This window comes from Fistularia commersonii, chromosome 25 (assembly GCF_037954325.1).
Source record: "Fistularia commersonii isolate RoL2024-O1a breed Wild chromosome 25, RoL_Fcom_v1.0, whole genome shotgun sequence".
Classification (NCBI taxonomy): Eukaryota; Metazoa; Chordata; class Actinopteri; order Syngnathiformes; family Fistulariidae; genus Fistularia; species Fistularia commersonii.
The window spans coordinates 10,687,914-10,700,216 of record NC_141308.1 but is presented as its reverse complement, the minus strand read 5'-3'; the positions used below and the strand labels follow the sequence as shown (position 1 = coordinate 10,700,216).

General features: G+C 48.0%; 1 protein-coding gene across 5 annotated transcripts; it reads right to left on the bottom strand.

Moving 5' to 3' along the window:
* Positions 1-169: 169 nt before the first annotated feature.
* Positions 170-11,656, bottom strand: LOC147219242 (serine/threonine-protein kinase tousled-like 1-B). 5 transcript variants are annotated; one of them, XM_086171879.1, is made up of 22 exons: positions 11,522-11,656; positions 8,573-8,694; positions 7,556-7,624; positions 7,272-7,310; positions 7,056-7,131; positions 6,934-6,977; positions 6,757-6,846; positions 6,580-6,660; positions 6,384-6,476; positions 6,146-6,256; positions 5,021-5,157; positions 4,700-4,888; positions 4,487-4,553; positions 4,184-4,281; positions 3,854-3,935; positions 3,679-3,770; positions 3,514-3,603; positions 2,975-3,144; positions 2,093-2,228; positions 915-1,026; positions 660-767; positions 170-330 (listed from the first exon to the last, which is right to left on the bottom strand). In XM_086171879.1, the coding sequence occupies exons 2-22, from the start codon at positions 8,687-8,689 to the stop codon at positions 181-183; spliced, it is 2,151 nt and encodes a 716-aa protein (XP_086028005.1). In that variant the 5' UTR covers positions 8,690-8,694; positions 11,522-11,656; the 3' UTR covers positions 170-180. The 5 variants fall into 5 exon arrangements, with proteins under 5 accessions (XP_086028005.1, XP_086028001.1, XP_086028002.1 ...); XM_086171875.1 differs by having other exon boundaries at positions 11,312-11,575; XM_086171876.1 differs by having other exon boundaries at positions 6,757-6,840; positions 11,312-11,575.
* Between the last annotated feature and the right edge of the window lie 647 nt (positions 11,657-12,303).

The window sequence follows — 12,303 nt, the reverse complement described above, 5'->3', positions numbered from 1 at the left end:
CTTTGCGTCTGCTCGTTTCCGTTTATCCCCGCTCGTCTGCCATTTCACCCATCTCAGGTTTGAAGAAGAAAAAAAAAAAAGATGCTCGTCCGTTATCCTCCATTTCCAAAAAATCCTGCCTTGTGATTGGCCGCGGGTGGGGGGAGGGGAGGCTTCTTGTCAGTCGTGCGAGACAGCCAGTCAGAAGGAAGGGAGGGATGAGGCCGAGGGCTGCAGGGAGCCGGAGGAGTTGGAGCGCCGCATGTGAGGTAGGAGGTAGGAGTCCGAGCACAACTGGTGGACGTCGAACCTGTCCTCCTTGCGGTAGGCGAGGCAGCGGCGGATGAACGCCTGCGGAGCAGAGAGGAGAGACTCGGGGTTTCTGCTCTGATGTGAGTCGGCGGCCTCTAAGCTGCTCTTTTAATGGCTGAACGTGCGGAGCGTTCGGCAGCTCTGGAGGGCAGGAGGGGTCTGCGTGCGCAATCACGACATCTTCATTGGCTTATTATGGGAAGACTGAACGACCCTGATGTTATTCTGGCACAGAATAGCTGCCACGGGGCACGACTGGGGTGTCAAATGTTTCGCACACCAAGAGTGACACGGTGGCTTCTCCTTTGTATGTGTGTGTGTGTGTGTGTGTGTGTGTGTGTGTGTGTGTGTGTGTGTGTGTGTTGTACCTTGGCCTCTGTGCTGGCCTGGGGTTTAGCAGGGAACTGGACCTCAGTGGCTTTGAGGATGGTGTTTTCCTGCAGGATGTCCTGCTGAGACTGGTTGTGACCAAATGGCTGGTGAAATAAAAAAAAGGCCATGTTGAAACACACCATAAAAAAAAAAAAAAAAAAATCCCCGCCGCTGCGATAAAGAAAGAAAAAAAAAAAAAAGAAAGAAAGCGTGTTTGTACAATTTTAGCGCGTCTGTCGCAGGGTTGTTACCTTGCGCCCGTAGAGGCACTGGAAGAAGATCACTCCCACAGACCAGACGTCCACTTTGTTTGAGATCTTCGGGGGCTCCTTTCCCACAACAAAACACTCCGGAGGAAGGTACCTGGAGCACACACACACACACACATGAACACTGTACGACACAGAGTGATAAAGAGCTGCGTGCGTATTTGAAGGTTGCCATGACAGCCTCCCATCGGGGCTCCCGTCCTTCCTTTTCTCCTGCACGTTGAGAACAGGTCAGCCATTATTCATCACGGCTGCTGCTGTCAATCATCTGTGTCCAATCATTCTAGCCATTCTGCTGATTGATGGAGCAGATGCACATTTGACTGTTACTCAAAAGAACAAAAGTAAACGTACTGGGGAGAGAGTGAGGTTTTAACTGCTTTAACCGAGTACTTTTCTTTTTCGGGAAAAGTGACATGTTTATCAAGCTATTAAAAAGTCTCTCGTCCGTCATCGAATATTTCCATATAAAGGATAAAATGTGCATCACAATTTTCTCTTCCGACACAAATACCGCGAAGGAGGGCCTCGACGGGAAGCTGGGAAGCGATTTCCTGCCGTCGAGATGGTCCAAAAAATATTTCAGGGCGTTCTCCTTTTGTAACTGTTTTTTCTTTTTTTTTAATCCGACGTGAAAATCTGGTTTGGAGCGCTTTTGAGGTTTTGTGAGATTTTTTTTTTTTTGTCCCAGGAAGTGTGGGAACCGTGTCGCAGAAAAGGATTTTCTAGCAATCTGTCAAACGCCGCCGCGCACAGTTGTCGCTGACTCGGTGAGGATGATGCGTCGGGATCGATAAAAGGCGCAAGACGGTTGGGGGGTAAAGAGAGGCAGTACGTGACAAAGATACACCCACAGAAATTCTATACACCTCCCGGTACGCACACACCTTGGTCAATCCGTCTCTATCGAGGATTATGTTTTACCTGCAGGATGAACCCGCTACCTTTGACATTATGAGAACCTTGAAGTGCGGATCAAAATTTTTTGAAGAATCTACAGCCTGTTCTATCAACCGCGGTGCAAACAATCCGTCAAAACGCTGCGGCAAACCACCAACGCTTAGTGTCCAGGGTTGTATAGGGGTTAACATAAAGTCCGCGGGAGGTAACGCGGGCATCTCGCTGCCGACGCGAGGACGAGAGGGGGATGAGTTTGTTACCAGTAGGTGCCGGCGCCCTGCGATGTCAGGTCCATCCCGTCCACGCCGTAGTTGTCATCGTCCATGATCTTTGACAGGCCGAAGTCTGTGATCTTGATTTCCCCGCACGCTGTTCCGTCCACTAATAAGATGTTACCTGCGGCGGACGAAAAACGCCGGGAATCAGCGCAGTCTTTCACAGAGTGATTGACAACGGAGCGCTTCACTTCCCAGCAGCGCCGCCCATCTCACGGAGCTTCGCAGACAGGCGTCCTGCTGGGACCAATTAACACCCAGGCTTGGTAATAAAAAAAAAAATCAAAAAAACTACAAAAAAAAAAAAAAACATGTGGTGCTGCTGAAAGCCTGTTATCTAACTTGTATTAATTAGTGTTTTGGATCTGATAAAATATAACAAGGAAATTACAGGAGAGGACAAACCGAACCGCCGAAGTATGAAAGTAATTGAAAGCGGAAAGTGTTATGAATGACATGATTGCTTTGGGATCGGCTGCACAGGTTCCCGTTTTGGGAGCATCCGGCGGGATCTTCCTACGGTTCAGCTGGATTTGACTGGATCTGACTAAATTGCACGAGCTCTGTCCGGCCCCCGCCGGGCCCGGTTCGATTTTAACAATTTGGAGTGAGTTTTGTAAAAATCTGCTATGTATTTCACAACCTGAAAGTTGTTTTTTTTTTATTATATGCGAGGTTAAACGGTCAGGAAAATTGAAGAAAAACACCAAACTGTTGATTGATTCATTTTGTGAGCGATGAAAACGTCACATACAACATGGAGACATGTGTAACCAAGCGGTAAACACGTTCCCCTCCAGTTCCCCGTTTTCCATATTACGCCCCAGACCGGAGCTGACTCACTCACTGTTCCGGGCTTGAACTGACCTGGTTTGAGGTCGTAATGGATGATGGGAGGTTTGATCTCATTGAGGTAGCGCAGGGCGCTGACGATCTGCATGACGATGGAGCGAGCCTCCTTCTCCGACATCAGCTTGTTTTGCTTCAGGTAGAAATCTAGGTCGTTCCCTTCGCAAAACTCCAGAACTGTACAGAACCTGAGAGCCACGGGGGGGGGGGGAGGCAATTTTGAGACAAATAGCTGGAATTCCACGTTAAAAAAAAACAGACTGATGATGAATCGAAAAAAAAAAAAAAAAATCCTTGCGCTTCTGATAGCAGAGGAACTTCTTGGCTAGTTTACAGTTCCTCAAAGAAGAAAATATCTCTTAAAGGGCCAGTGGAGGATTTAGCTGCACAAATACTCCTAACCTCCACTGCCAGACAATGGCTGATCTTTTCTGGGTAGAGGTGGGTGGGGCTTTTACGGAGGTTGAGATCTCGCTGATGGAGGAAACATTGATCAACCAGGTTCTGCGTCACGACGGGGTTGGATCAAACCGGCAGAGCTTCGGGGGGTAACTCACGTGTCGGTGTCCAGGGAGAAATAGTCATACAGCTTGACTATTCTGGGATGGTCCAGCTGCTTGTGTATCCGGTACTCCCTGCACGCGTGTCTGCGGAGATACGAACATCAATGCCGCGTGCGCTACGGGCGACAACGTTAATTTTTTTCCGTTTTCAGAACCTACTTGTGGTAATTTTCCTTCTTCTCCTCTCTCCAGTTCTTGTTGAGCTGGTGGATTTTAACAGCGGCGTAGCGCTGCTCGAACAGGTCAAAAGCCTGCACGCGACAGAGAAAAGACACATTTTGTATCAGAAAGGGCGACAGAGAGAGAGAGAGAGACAGACAGAGAGAGACATTACCTTGTAAACTTCACTGAAGCCACCTCTGCCCAGCAGGTGCAGCAGCAGGTACCGTTCATTCAGAGTAGGATGGTCTTTAAACCTGAAGGCGGATGGAACACGCGGCGAGAGTGATTTCAGCCAGCTTCTACTAGCGCCGCTTGGCAACACTCGCCTCAGAAGTTAGAACATGTTTTTTACCTTCAACTCACTACCGGGGAAATTGAGCTTGTTATCCGCTCATAAAAAAAAATCCGAGATCATTTGTATTTGTTTCTGCTATGACTGTTTTTTTTTTTTCTTTTTCAAATCTTAATGAAAAGAAAAGTGCATTGTCTATAGTAAACTCACGCTGAGCTGTCCTCGTTGTTTATCCTCTTTAGCTCTCTGATATGAAGGTTCCTCACGCGCTCCAGCCGTTCCAGCTCTGCTTGGATCTCAGCTTCTTCCTGCGCAAACGCAAAAGATTGACAGGAAGAAGAAAAAGAAGAAGATCCACTTCAGCTCTTTTTCCCCGTTGGGAGTGAGTCAATATGAAACCCAACTTATCTATCTGGAGCGCTGTAAACCTTCGGAGGGTCAGGGGTTTGAGCGGGGTGCCGGCTCAAAATCTCACAAAAACGATTCTCTTTCAGGTTTTTTGTGTTCACGCACCTTCTTCAGATGTCCCAGACGAAGCTTGAAGATCTCTTCCTGCTCGTGGTACTCGGCGAGGGTCAGTCTGAGGAAACAAAGACGCAGCGGGTCACGCCGTATTTCATTTTATGCCGGAGTTTCACGCACACCGATGGATATAAGAAATAACTGATAGTGTACATCTGGTTACAGACGTTCTCGATGGTGACGTTTCTCCCTTGCGTTACTCACAGCTGTGGCAGGGAGGGCTTCAGGAAGGGGTCGGAGTCGTTGCCGTTTACCACCTTGGTTTTTCTCTTGGGCTCTGAAGTGGAGGCTACAGACAGGGAGGGAGAAGCGGGGTTGGGAGGCTTCCTCTTGGCCAGAAGCTTCCTTTGTCGTTCTATATCCTCCCTTTGCTGGTTGATGCCCTCTTGTTGCCTATTGTAAAGTGGTGAAAAGGAAACGAGTTTAATGGGAAACATTAAACGCTTGTTGCTGCCAGTCTCTCTTGCACAATATTTCAACAGCCCTGCGGACGAAACCCAAGACATAAACATCCATGGGTCTTACTTGATCAGGTTCTGGAATGCATATCCGTCCGTCCACTGCTCTGTGTAAGACGCTCCGTGTCTAACGGTGGTGAAGTGGCCGAGGCGGAGGCGGTCCTGCATGCTCTTCTCGCGGCACGACTGCTTCTCCTGGGTGCTCTGAGGGTGCGACAATGAATAACCGTCAAGAGGTGTAAAGAAAAAAAATGGGCACACGGTCAACTCTGGCTTCTTACCTTGTCCCCGTCCGCATTTCGTAAAATCAACCCCCCGAATAGCACTGGACGTGGTCATTTCCCCTGGACTGTGTCAATATTTAACGATCGCTGGATTAACTGACTGCTGCTTGTGTTTTTGAATCAACACGTCACCATTTTGTGCCAGAGACTCAAGGAAAGTGGGTGGCAGGTGAGACAAAAGCAAAGATCCGCAGAGCCCATAATGTCCACTTACTGCGGATCGGAGCAGCGCCAAAGCTAATATTGGACTTGAAATGACCGCATTGGTCTGCAAACAGGGGAAAGTTTCTGCAGCCAATAAGCAACAAAACTTCTGTCGCAAATAAAACAATAAGCTGTCACACAAGTAATGTGTAATTGGTGAGTAATGAGCTAAACATTAGAGCTGGCATCAAAGATTTGACAAACTCTTTGCATTTAAGCACACAGATCATAGTCTGGTTAAATTATTTTTTTAAAGCCTAATTATTAAAACACGGGTCAATTTTCAAATTATGTTTTTACTTAGAAAATTGACTTGTTTTCCAAATAAAAAGGGAACATGCCGTCAGTAAATTTGCAGCCGGTGACCTTTAAGAGCCGGCGAATCATTGCTTCAACATCAGCAAGAAATGAATAAGCGGTTAGAGTGGGAATGAACCGGAAAGCCTGCAAAAAACTTTTTTATTTTTTATTTTTTTTTACTTTTAATTATACATCTAAAAGGCCAGATCTGCACCAACAGTTATGCTATTCCAAGACGTGTAATTAAGATACTCCCCGTTAAGCTGGAGCCCCAATCGATGTATTTGTGCCGTCTATATGACAACGGCGAATTATATATCGACGCAGAAACACGGGAATTATTTGCCCTAACGCCACACGGCCCTCCGAGGCGGTCTAAAAAGGTCTCCTGTGCAGACAGGTACCTTCTCGATGAGCAGCTTCTTGCTCATGGTGATGCACTTGTTGAGCCTCTCCTTGTACTTCTCCAGGAGTTTCTGCTGCTCGTCAATTTGTCTCCGCAGGTCACAGTTGGCCTGTTTGGGGAGGAGAGTGCGGACACGATTCCTCGGGTTACGTAACTCCTCAAATTGTGTAACGAGTCATCAACCCTCCTGAAATGCTCTTAGTGGAACAGCACAGGTTGTTGGATGTGTAACTCACTCTGAGAAGGTCATCTATGCGCCCCTCTTTCTTCTCCAGGTCCAGGCTCTTGTTGCTCTCCAGAGCTGCGAGTTTGAGTCCTGTTAGCTCCGTCTAAGACGTCCAGATAAACAAAGACTTAGCAGAAGTGGATTCCCAAAAAATACACAATGCGCTCTGCACGGTGGGAGTGTGAGAAGAGTGTATGGAACCCTACCTGGACACATTTGGTGGAGGAGGCTTTGGGATTGTGTTCCCCGAAGCACAGACTGGTGGGGGAGGAGCTATTCTGACGGATCTGAAGACACAAGTGAATCGTTTGCCTCTTTTAATGACACTTGCACACGCGTCCGCGCGTCACAAGGTATCCAAAAGGTAAGATCGAAGCACGTACGATGGAACCCGGGGCAGAGTGGGAGTTCTGCGGAGAGCGACGTGCTGACGGGAGGCCTCGAACTGGACTGGAGCCATTTCCACCCTGGAACTTTGCAAAGACAAAAGCGTCACAGTGAGCAATGCAGTCCGAGAAGATATTGACATTCGGAGCGGAGCCGGCCCCCGTCACACTCACGTCAAAGTAGTCGCTGATTTTGGGCCCCCGTGTGGACGTCTTCCCTGCAGAGAGAATTTGATAAACCGTTTCTTGAAACACGTACGCGCTTAGATAACAATGATCCCGAGCAGGTTTCATACCTTGACTGCTCTCTGAATAGGTGTCGGCTTTCCTTTTTCTCCCTCTAGATGACTCGGAGTGCTTCTTCTCTGGGGTCTGTAAACCGAAACGGCGCAGACGAGGGAGGAGACGGGAGAGAGAAGGGAAAAAAAGGCGTGAATCCCCTGTGTTTCACCTAACAAAGCTCCTGTGGCGGTGTTGAGCAGGAAAGAGCAGCAGGAAGAAAGAGTACATACTGAGTAGGCAGGGGAGCTCCCTCTTTTCAAATCAGAGTTCTAGGGAGAGAAGGAAGGGAGAGGCGGAGGTAGTGGGAGAGACAGAGGCAAGTGGGCTGCGCTCTGAAAAAAAGACACGTCTATCTGCGCCGCTTTGCGGGATTCAGAGCAGGACTATGTAATACGTGGGAATTCATCTAGCTGATTATTGATTACAGACTTACTGAGTCGAAAATCCTAAAGGGACAGAGATTATTACAGACTGCTACGGCTAAAACGGAGTGTAGTGTAAGCGAGCGTTTTACCTCGGACTCCTTGTCGCTGGATGAGCCCAGGCTTCCATAGCTGTGGTTAGACGACTCATTGGCCAGCCCCTACACATGGTGATCAGATAACTTAGCACGGGCTTTCCACAGTTTACGGCAAGTTATATTTAAACTCAGAGACGTGTCGTAATGTCACTCGAACTGGACGGGAAAACAGATCTTTACGTCACTGATATCGGGGCTAATGCGGTTACCGGGAGCCAAAATGCCGATGAATTTTATTCCCCTTAATTGTCAAATAGCTGCAAAGGTGGTATATGGAAAATATAGATCGGGCTATACGAGATGTTCGAAAACATTTTTATTGCTTCTATTGGCGTAATAAGTAATCTGGGGATTTGAATTGGTGTCAGAGAAAACAATTGGTCATGAAGACTTTTGTCAATGTATTTGTACAAATGTGTTTGAGATATTTTATAGGGAAACCACTGCCTTGTATTTCGATGTATTCATTCAAAGCCTTTAAACACTATTTACGGTGGCGCAGAAAAACTGAAATCCACAATGTGATAACATTCTTATGACAAAAGGCGGAGCGTGGTGAAACGCGGCCCGTGCTCAGGCCTCCGGCCTGCCACGTCTGATAGGAATTTACGTTGTTCAACTTTTAGGTGTGTCAGCTGGCTGGGTTCCACCACTCCAACATTTCTTGAAAATATGGGTCATTTTTATAAGGAAATGAAGGGCGAAATTCTTTTGCTAGCTTTTTTTCACGGATTTCTTGGGAGTCCCGCAGGTCTGAGAATAATGACGACGGACTTAGTTAACCAGAGATCGGAGCTTACTAAATGGGTTTGTATAGTACGTTGAAAGACAGACAAGGGTTGCTTTGTTTTTCGCTGACAGTCTGACATGGACTAGGAATACATTTCATTGTTAAAGACACTTACACAATGTATCTGGCCTCCCCGGGGATGGGAAATGGTCCGCTTTTGTTTGTGTTCTGTATGTGACGCAGCTCAAAAGTGGACCTATCATGTTCTGTGCTGTCGTTACCTTAGCGCCTCCACTTGTGCTCCCGGTGCTGCCTCCCGTGTTGCCACTGACAGCTCCTGTGAACCTGGCCTCCAGCAACTCCTGTCTCCTGGGGTCCAGGCTGTGCAGCTCCTCCATGGGGCCTGGCACACAGCAAAACAACACAATGTGCTTAAATGTTTCCCTTAAGAAAAAAAAACACACGCACGCACACACACACACACACACACACACACACACACACAACAAAACGACGACCAGTGGTGACAAGCCAAACAGTCGGAGAAACTGCGAGTTAAATTACTGGAGAGGAAAGAAAATGAGCTCGAGGAGAAGGGACAGCCACTATCTGGGGGAGGTTTAGGGAGAAAAAAAAAATTTAAGTGATTAGAGGATAAAAATAGAAAGATGGATTTGATTCAACTAGGCAGTAGGTGGCTCTTTAAATGATGCACTTTCATGTTATAATGGGGGTGCTGTTAGAAAGTGACGTTGCGGTTCTCGGATGATCATTCCAGCGCCGCGGAGGAATGAGTCCAGCTGCAGGGGGAAGAGTCGAGGCAGAGTCTGCCAGTTTGTTGACATGAAAATCTTCGACCAGCAGTTGCATTATCTCATTAATAACACGTCCACAGTGGCCTCATTGCAGAGCTTAAGCAGCGCCTGTGACATTGAGGGATCTCAACACCTCTGCAATGTCTTATCCCTCGGAATATTGTGCCTTCGAGCTTATCACTTTTGCCGTGTTTCTCGCAGACTGCAATACGCCGACATTAAATTCATGCGTCTACACTGAAAGGGACCTGTAACAAAAGGGAGAAGGAGGCAGCTGATGGCGTGACTTCATTTTCAGAAGGATGACAACAGATCTGCTTGCTCTGTCTCTAAAATGATCTGTTTTTTTTTTAGTACGGCTGGAAACGCACAACTGTACGGCACACGGACTTAAATTGTAATGCTGTTTATGTGCGGCGGGTTTACTAAAAATGAAAAAGACTACATAATAAAGATGTTTAAGCCTTACAATTCACAATTTTGTAGAAAAAAGGCCATTGACGGAGCAGAATTAATTCCCATCATTACTCAAAAGTCGTGAGGCATCGTTTCATACTAGGGGACTGGTGCTGATTTGCATTTTAATGGTAAACACGGCACAAAAGAGGAATTTATATCCATCGCTTTTCCTTTTCTTCCCCCGATGTTGCAAAACGGAGGCTCCAGAACAGTTTTTTTATAGCAGTGTTTTATGACACAGGAGTTAAAAGGAGCAAAGATAAAAGAGCCTTTCATTTCTTTAAGTTCACAGGATAATCAAAATGTAGTCGGTGGCCCCGTGCCTTAAAAATAGCAAACTTTACAGAAAATTAGCCATAATGATATATTTACGGGGTTCCGTCTGTGCTGCACAGCCCTCGCCGCTCTGCGATTGATCCCAAAGTCATCATTTCGTAAACGCTGTACAACACAGGGCCTCCACTTCTGCCCACGTGCCTCGATGTCACACACTCGGTAAACATGACACGGCCTTTTTCGTTACAGCATACTGTTGGGTTTCGCAAAAGCCTAGGTTTCCAATCGCAATTTACATGTCACGGTCAATCCGCCGTCTCAAGCACGAGCAGCCAGCTGCACGGACAAACGCAGCCTGACCGGGCCCTCGTCCTGTGACCACCACTTTCCATTCAGAGAGAAACACAGGTCCCTCTGCTCCCTGCAGACTACTGCTGCATGTTTGCTTCCTTATTGGACATTTCCTGGCCCGTCATCTTTACATAGCTCCTGGCACAGGGGCAAGCCCTAAAAGGCATAATGGACATTATGAAACCTCGGTTGCTATGAGGCGCGGATCACACAACAGGGCCCGTGAGAGGTTATCTCAGGACAGAGTGATCCGGGGTGATGAAGCATTTCATTAAATATAATTACAGCAATAAAATGTCACTCCTGGATGTCGGGCTTAAAAATGAACTGTGCAACCGTATTCCCTTGCTGTTGTTATTGCTTATCAAAAAAGTATCACTGTTTCGTGTATTCCACCGTGTGTTGTCCTTCAATTAAAAAGGAGATTTAACCTTAAGCGATCGCTGACATTTATGATTTACTGTCATCCGCACTCGCAACCCCTGAAGTAAATAACACTGATCCGAGCATAAAGGCAGGAGGAGAAAGAAGAGAAATGGAGGGGGGGGGGGACTATCGACATCCGACGCATCCAAACTGACCACAGAACTCACAACCCAGGCAAAAGGGCCTCATTATCAAGTTCCCAGCAGCAGCAGGAATCATGCATCGCGATGGATCAACGATAATGGATGCAGGCAGAGCGACGTTGTGGAGTGTCCCAACTACACGGCGTAGATGTGCACAAACAAAACTGTTACAAAGGAAGCCGTGGAGGAGGGCTACGAATGAGCGAAAAAACAGAAACACTGGTTATCGGGGAGGGGGGGAGAGAAACTTGACAGCCGTCGCGTAAAAGAAGATTAGAGAGGGAGCGAGAGAGGGGGGAGAGGGGGAAAATAACAAACAAGCTAGCCCCGCCTTTGTGCAAACATGATAGCTCGGTGCTACTTAGACTGGCCATCAACTGGACTGACAGCTGACGTTTGGCTTCCAATTCACGGCATCAGTGAACTTGACATCCATTTTTTACTCCGACAAAACGTTAGCCCGGGACGGCTAAAACGCTCCGGGCGTCTCGCAAACACACACTCCCGAGGAGAATAAGACTTGTTCGGGGCACTTGTCGAGCTCGTATACCTTCCTTGCTCTTTGCGGTCGCCGTTATATGTTGTTGAGAAATCGTTGGGGACGAGGAGAGCTGCGACCAAGATGGCGTCGCCTCCAAACTTCCACCACCACTTCCACTGTTACTTTGGACACTCATGAAGCCACTTTGCCGCCGAGAGGAGCCAGCGCACACACCGCCGTTCGCGTAAATCCCAAACTCGCGTCCATCGTTTTCCCCACCTGCTTCGGCCGCTCGAAACGTCGGATATTTCGGGGTTTGTTTTTTGTCTCTTTTCAGCTAGACCCGCCTGGCATTTTCAGCGGTGTTCGGCTTCTTCGCGGACGGATCCCGGCTAACCTTCGCATGGTGACCGCACCGCGCGCCTGTCAGCATCCGAGCTCGCGAGCGGAGCTTTGATTCTGGGTAGGCGAGGCTATCGCGAGGCCAGCGCGCACCGAGCAGCGAGCGAGCGCGTGCGGGGGGGTGGGTGGGTGAGTGAACGGCGTGACACTGATCTGGGATCATTTCGCCCGCCTCGCGCCTCAGTGCGCGCACACCGGAAGGCGCCGCTCGGCGTTGACCTGAGAACAGCCTCTTTTTTTTTCCGGTGGAAACAACAAACATGCATCCCCCGCCCCCCAATTCCACCCGTGTCCCTCCCCCCTTCCCCCCCACGCCGAAAAATGGCCGAAAGTTCCTGTCTGGTTGGAGGAGGGCAGCGGGAGCGGACGCGCGCAACACGTGAACGCGCACATACGAGACGTGTATACGTTTGTGCACGTGCAAGTGCACTATATGTACTACAGAAAGACACACACACACACACACGTAAATGCACACACGCTCACAATGTGTACATGCATATGTGACTATGTGCACATAAACAATATCTGTGCGTGTGCATACTATGTATGCACATACAAAGTATATATTACATTCAGTGTGCGTGTGTGTTTGTATATATATATATACATAAACACACACGCACACTAAATGTATATATGTATTGGTGTTTATAATA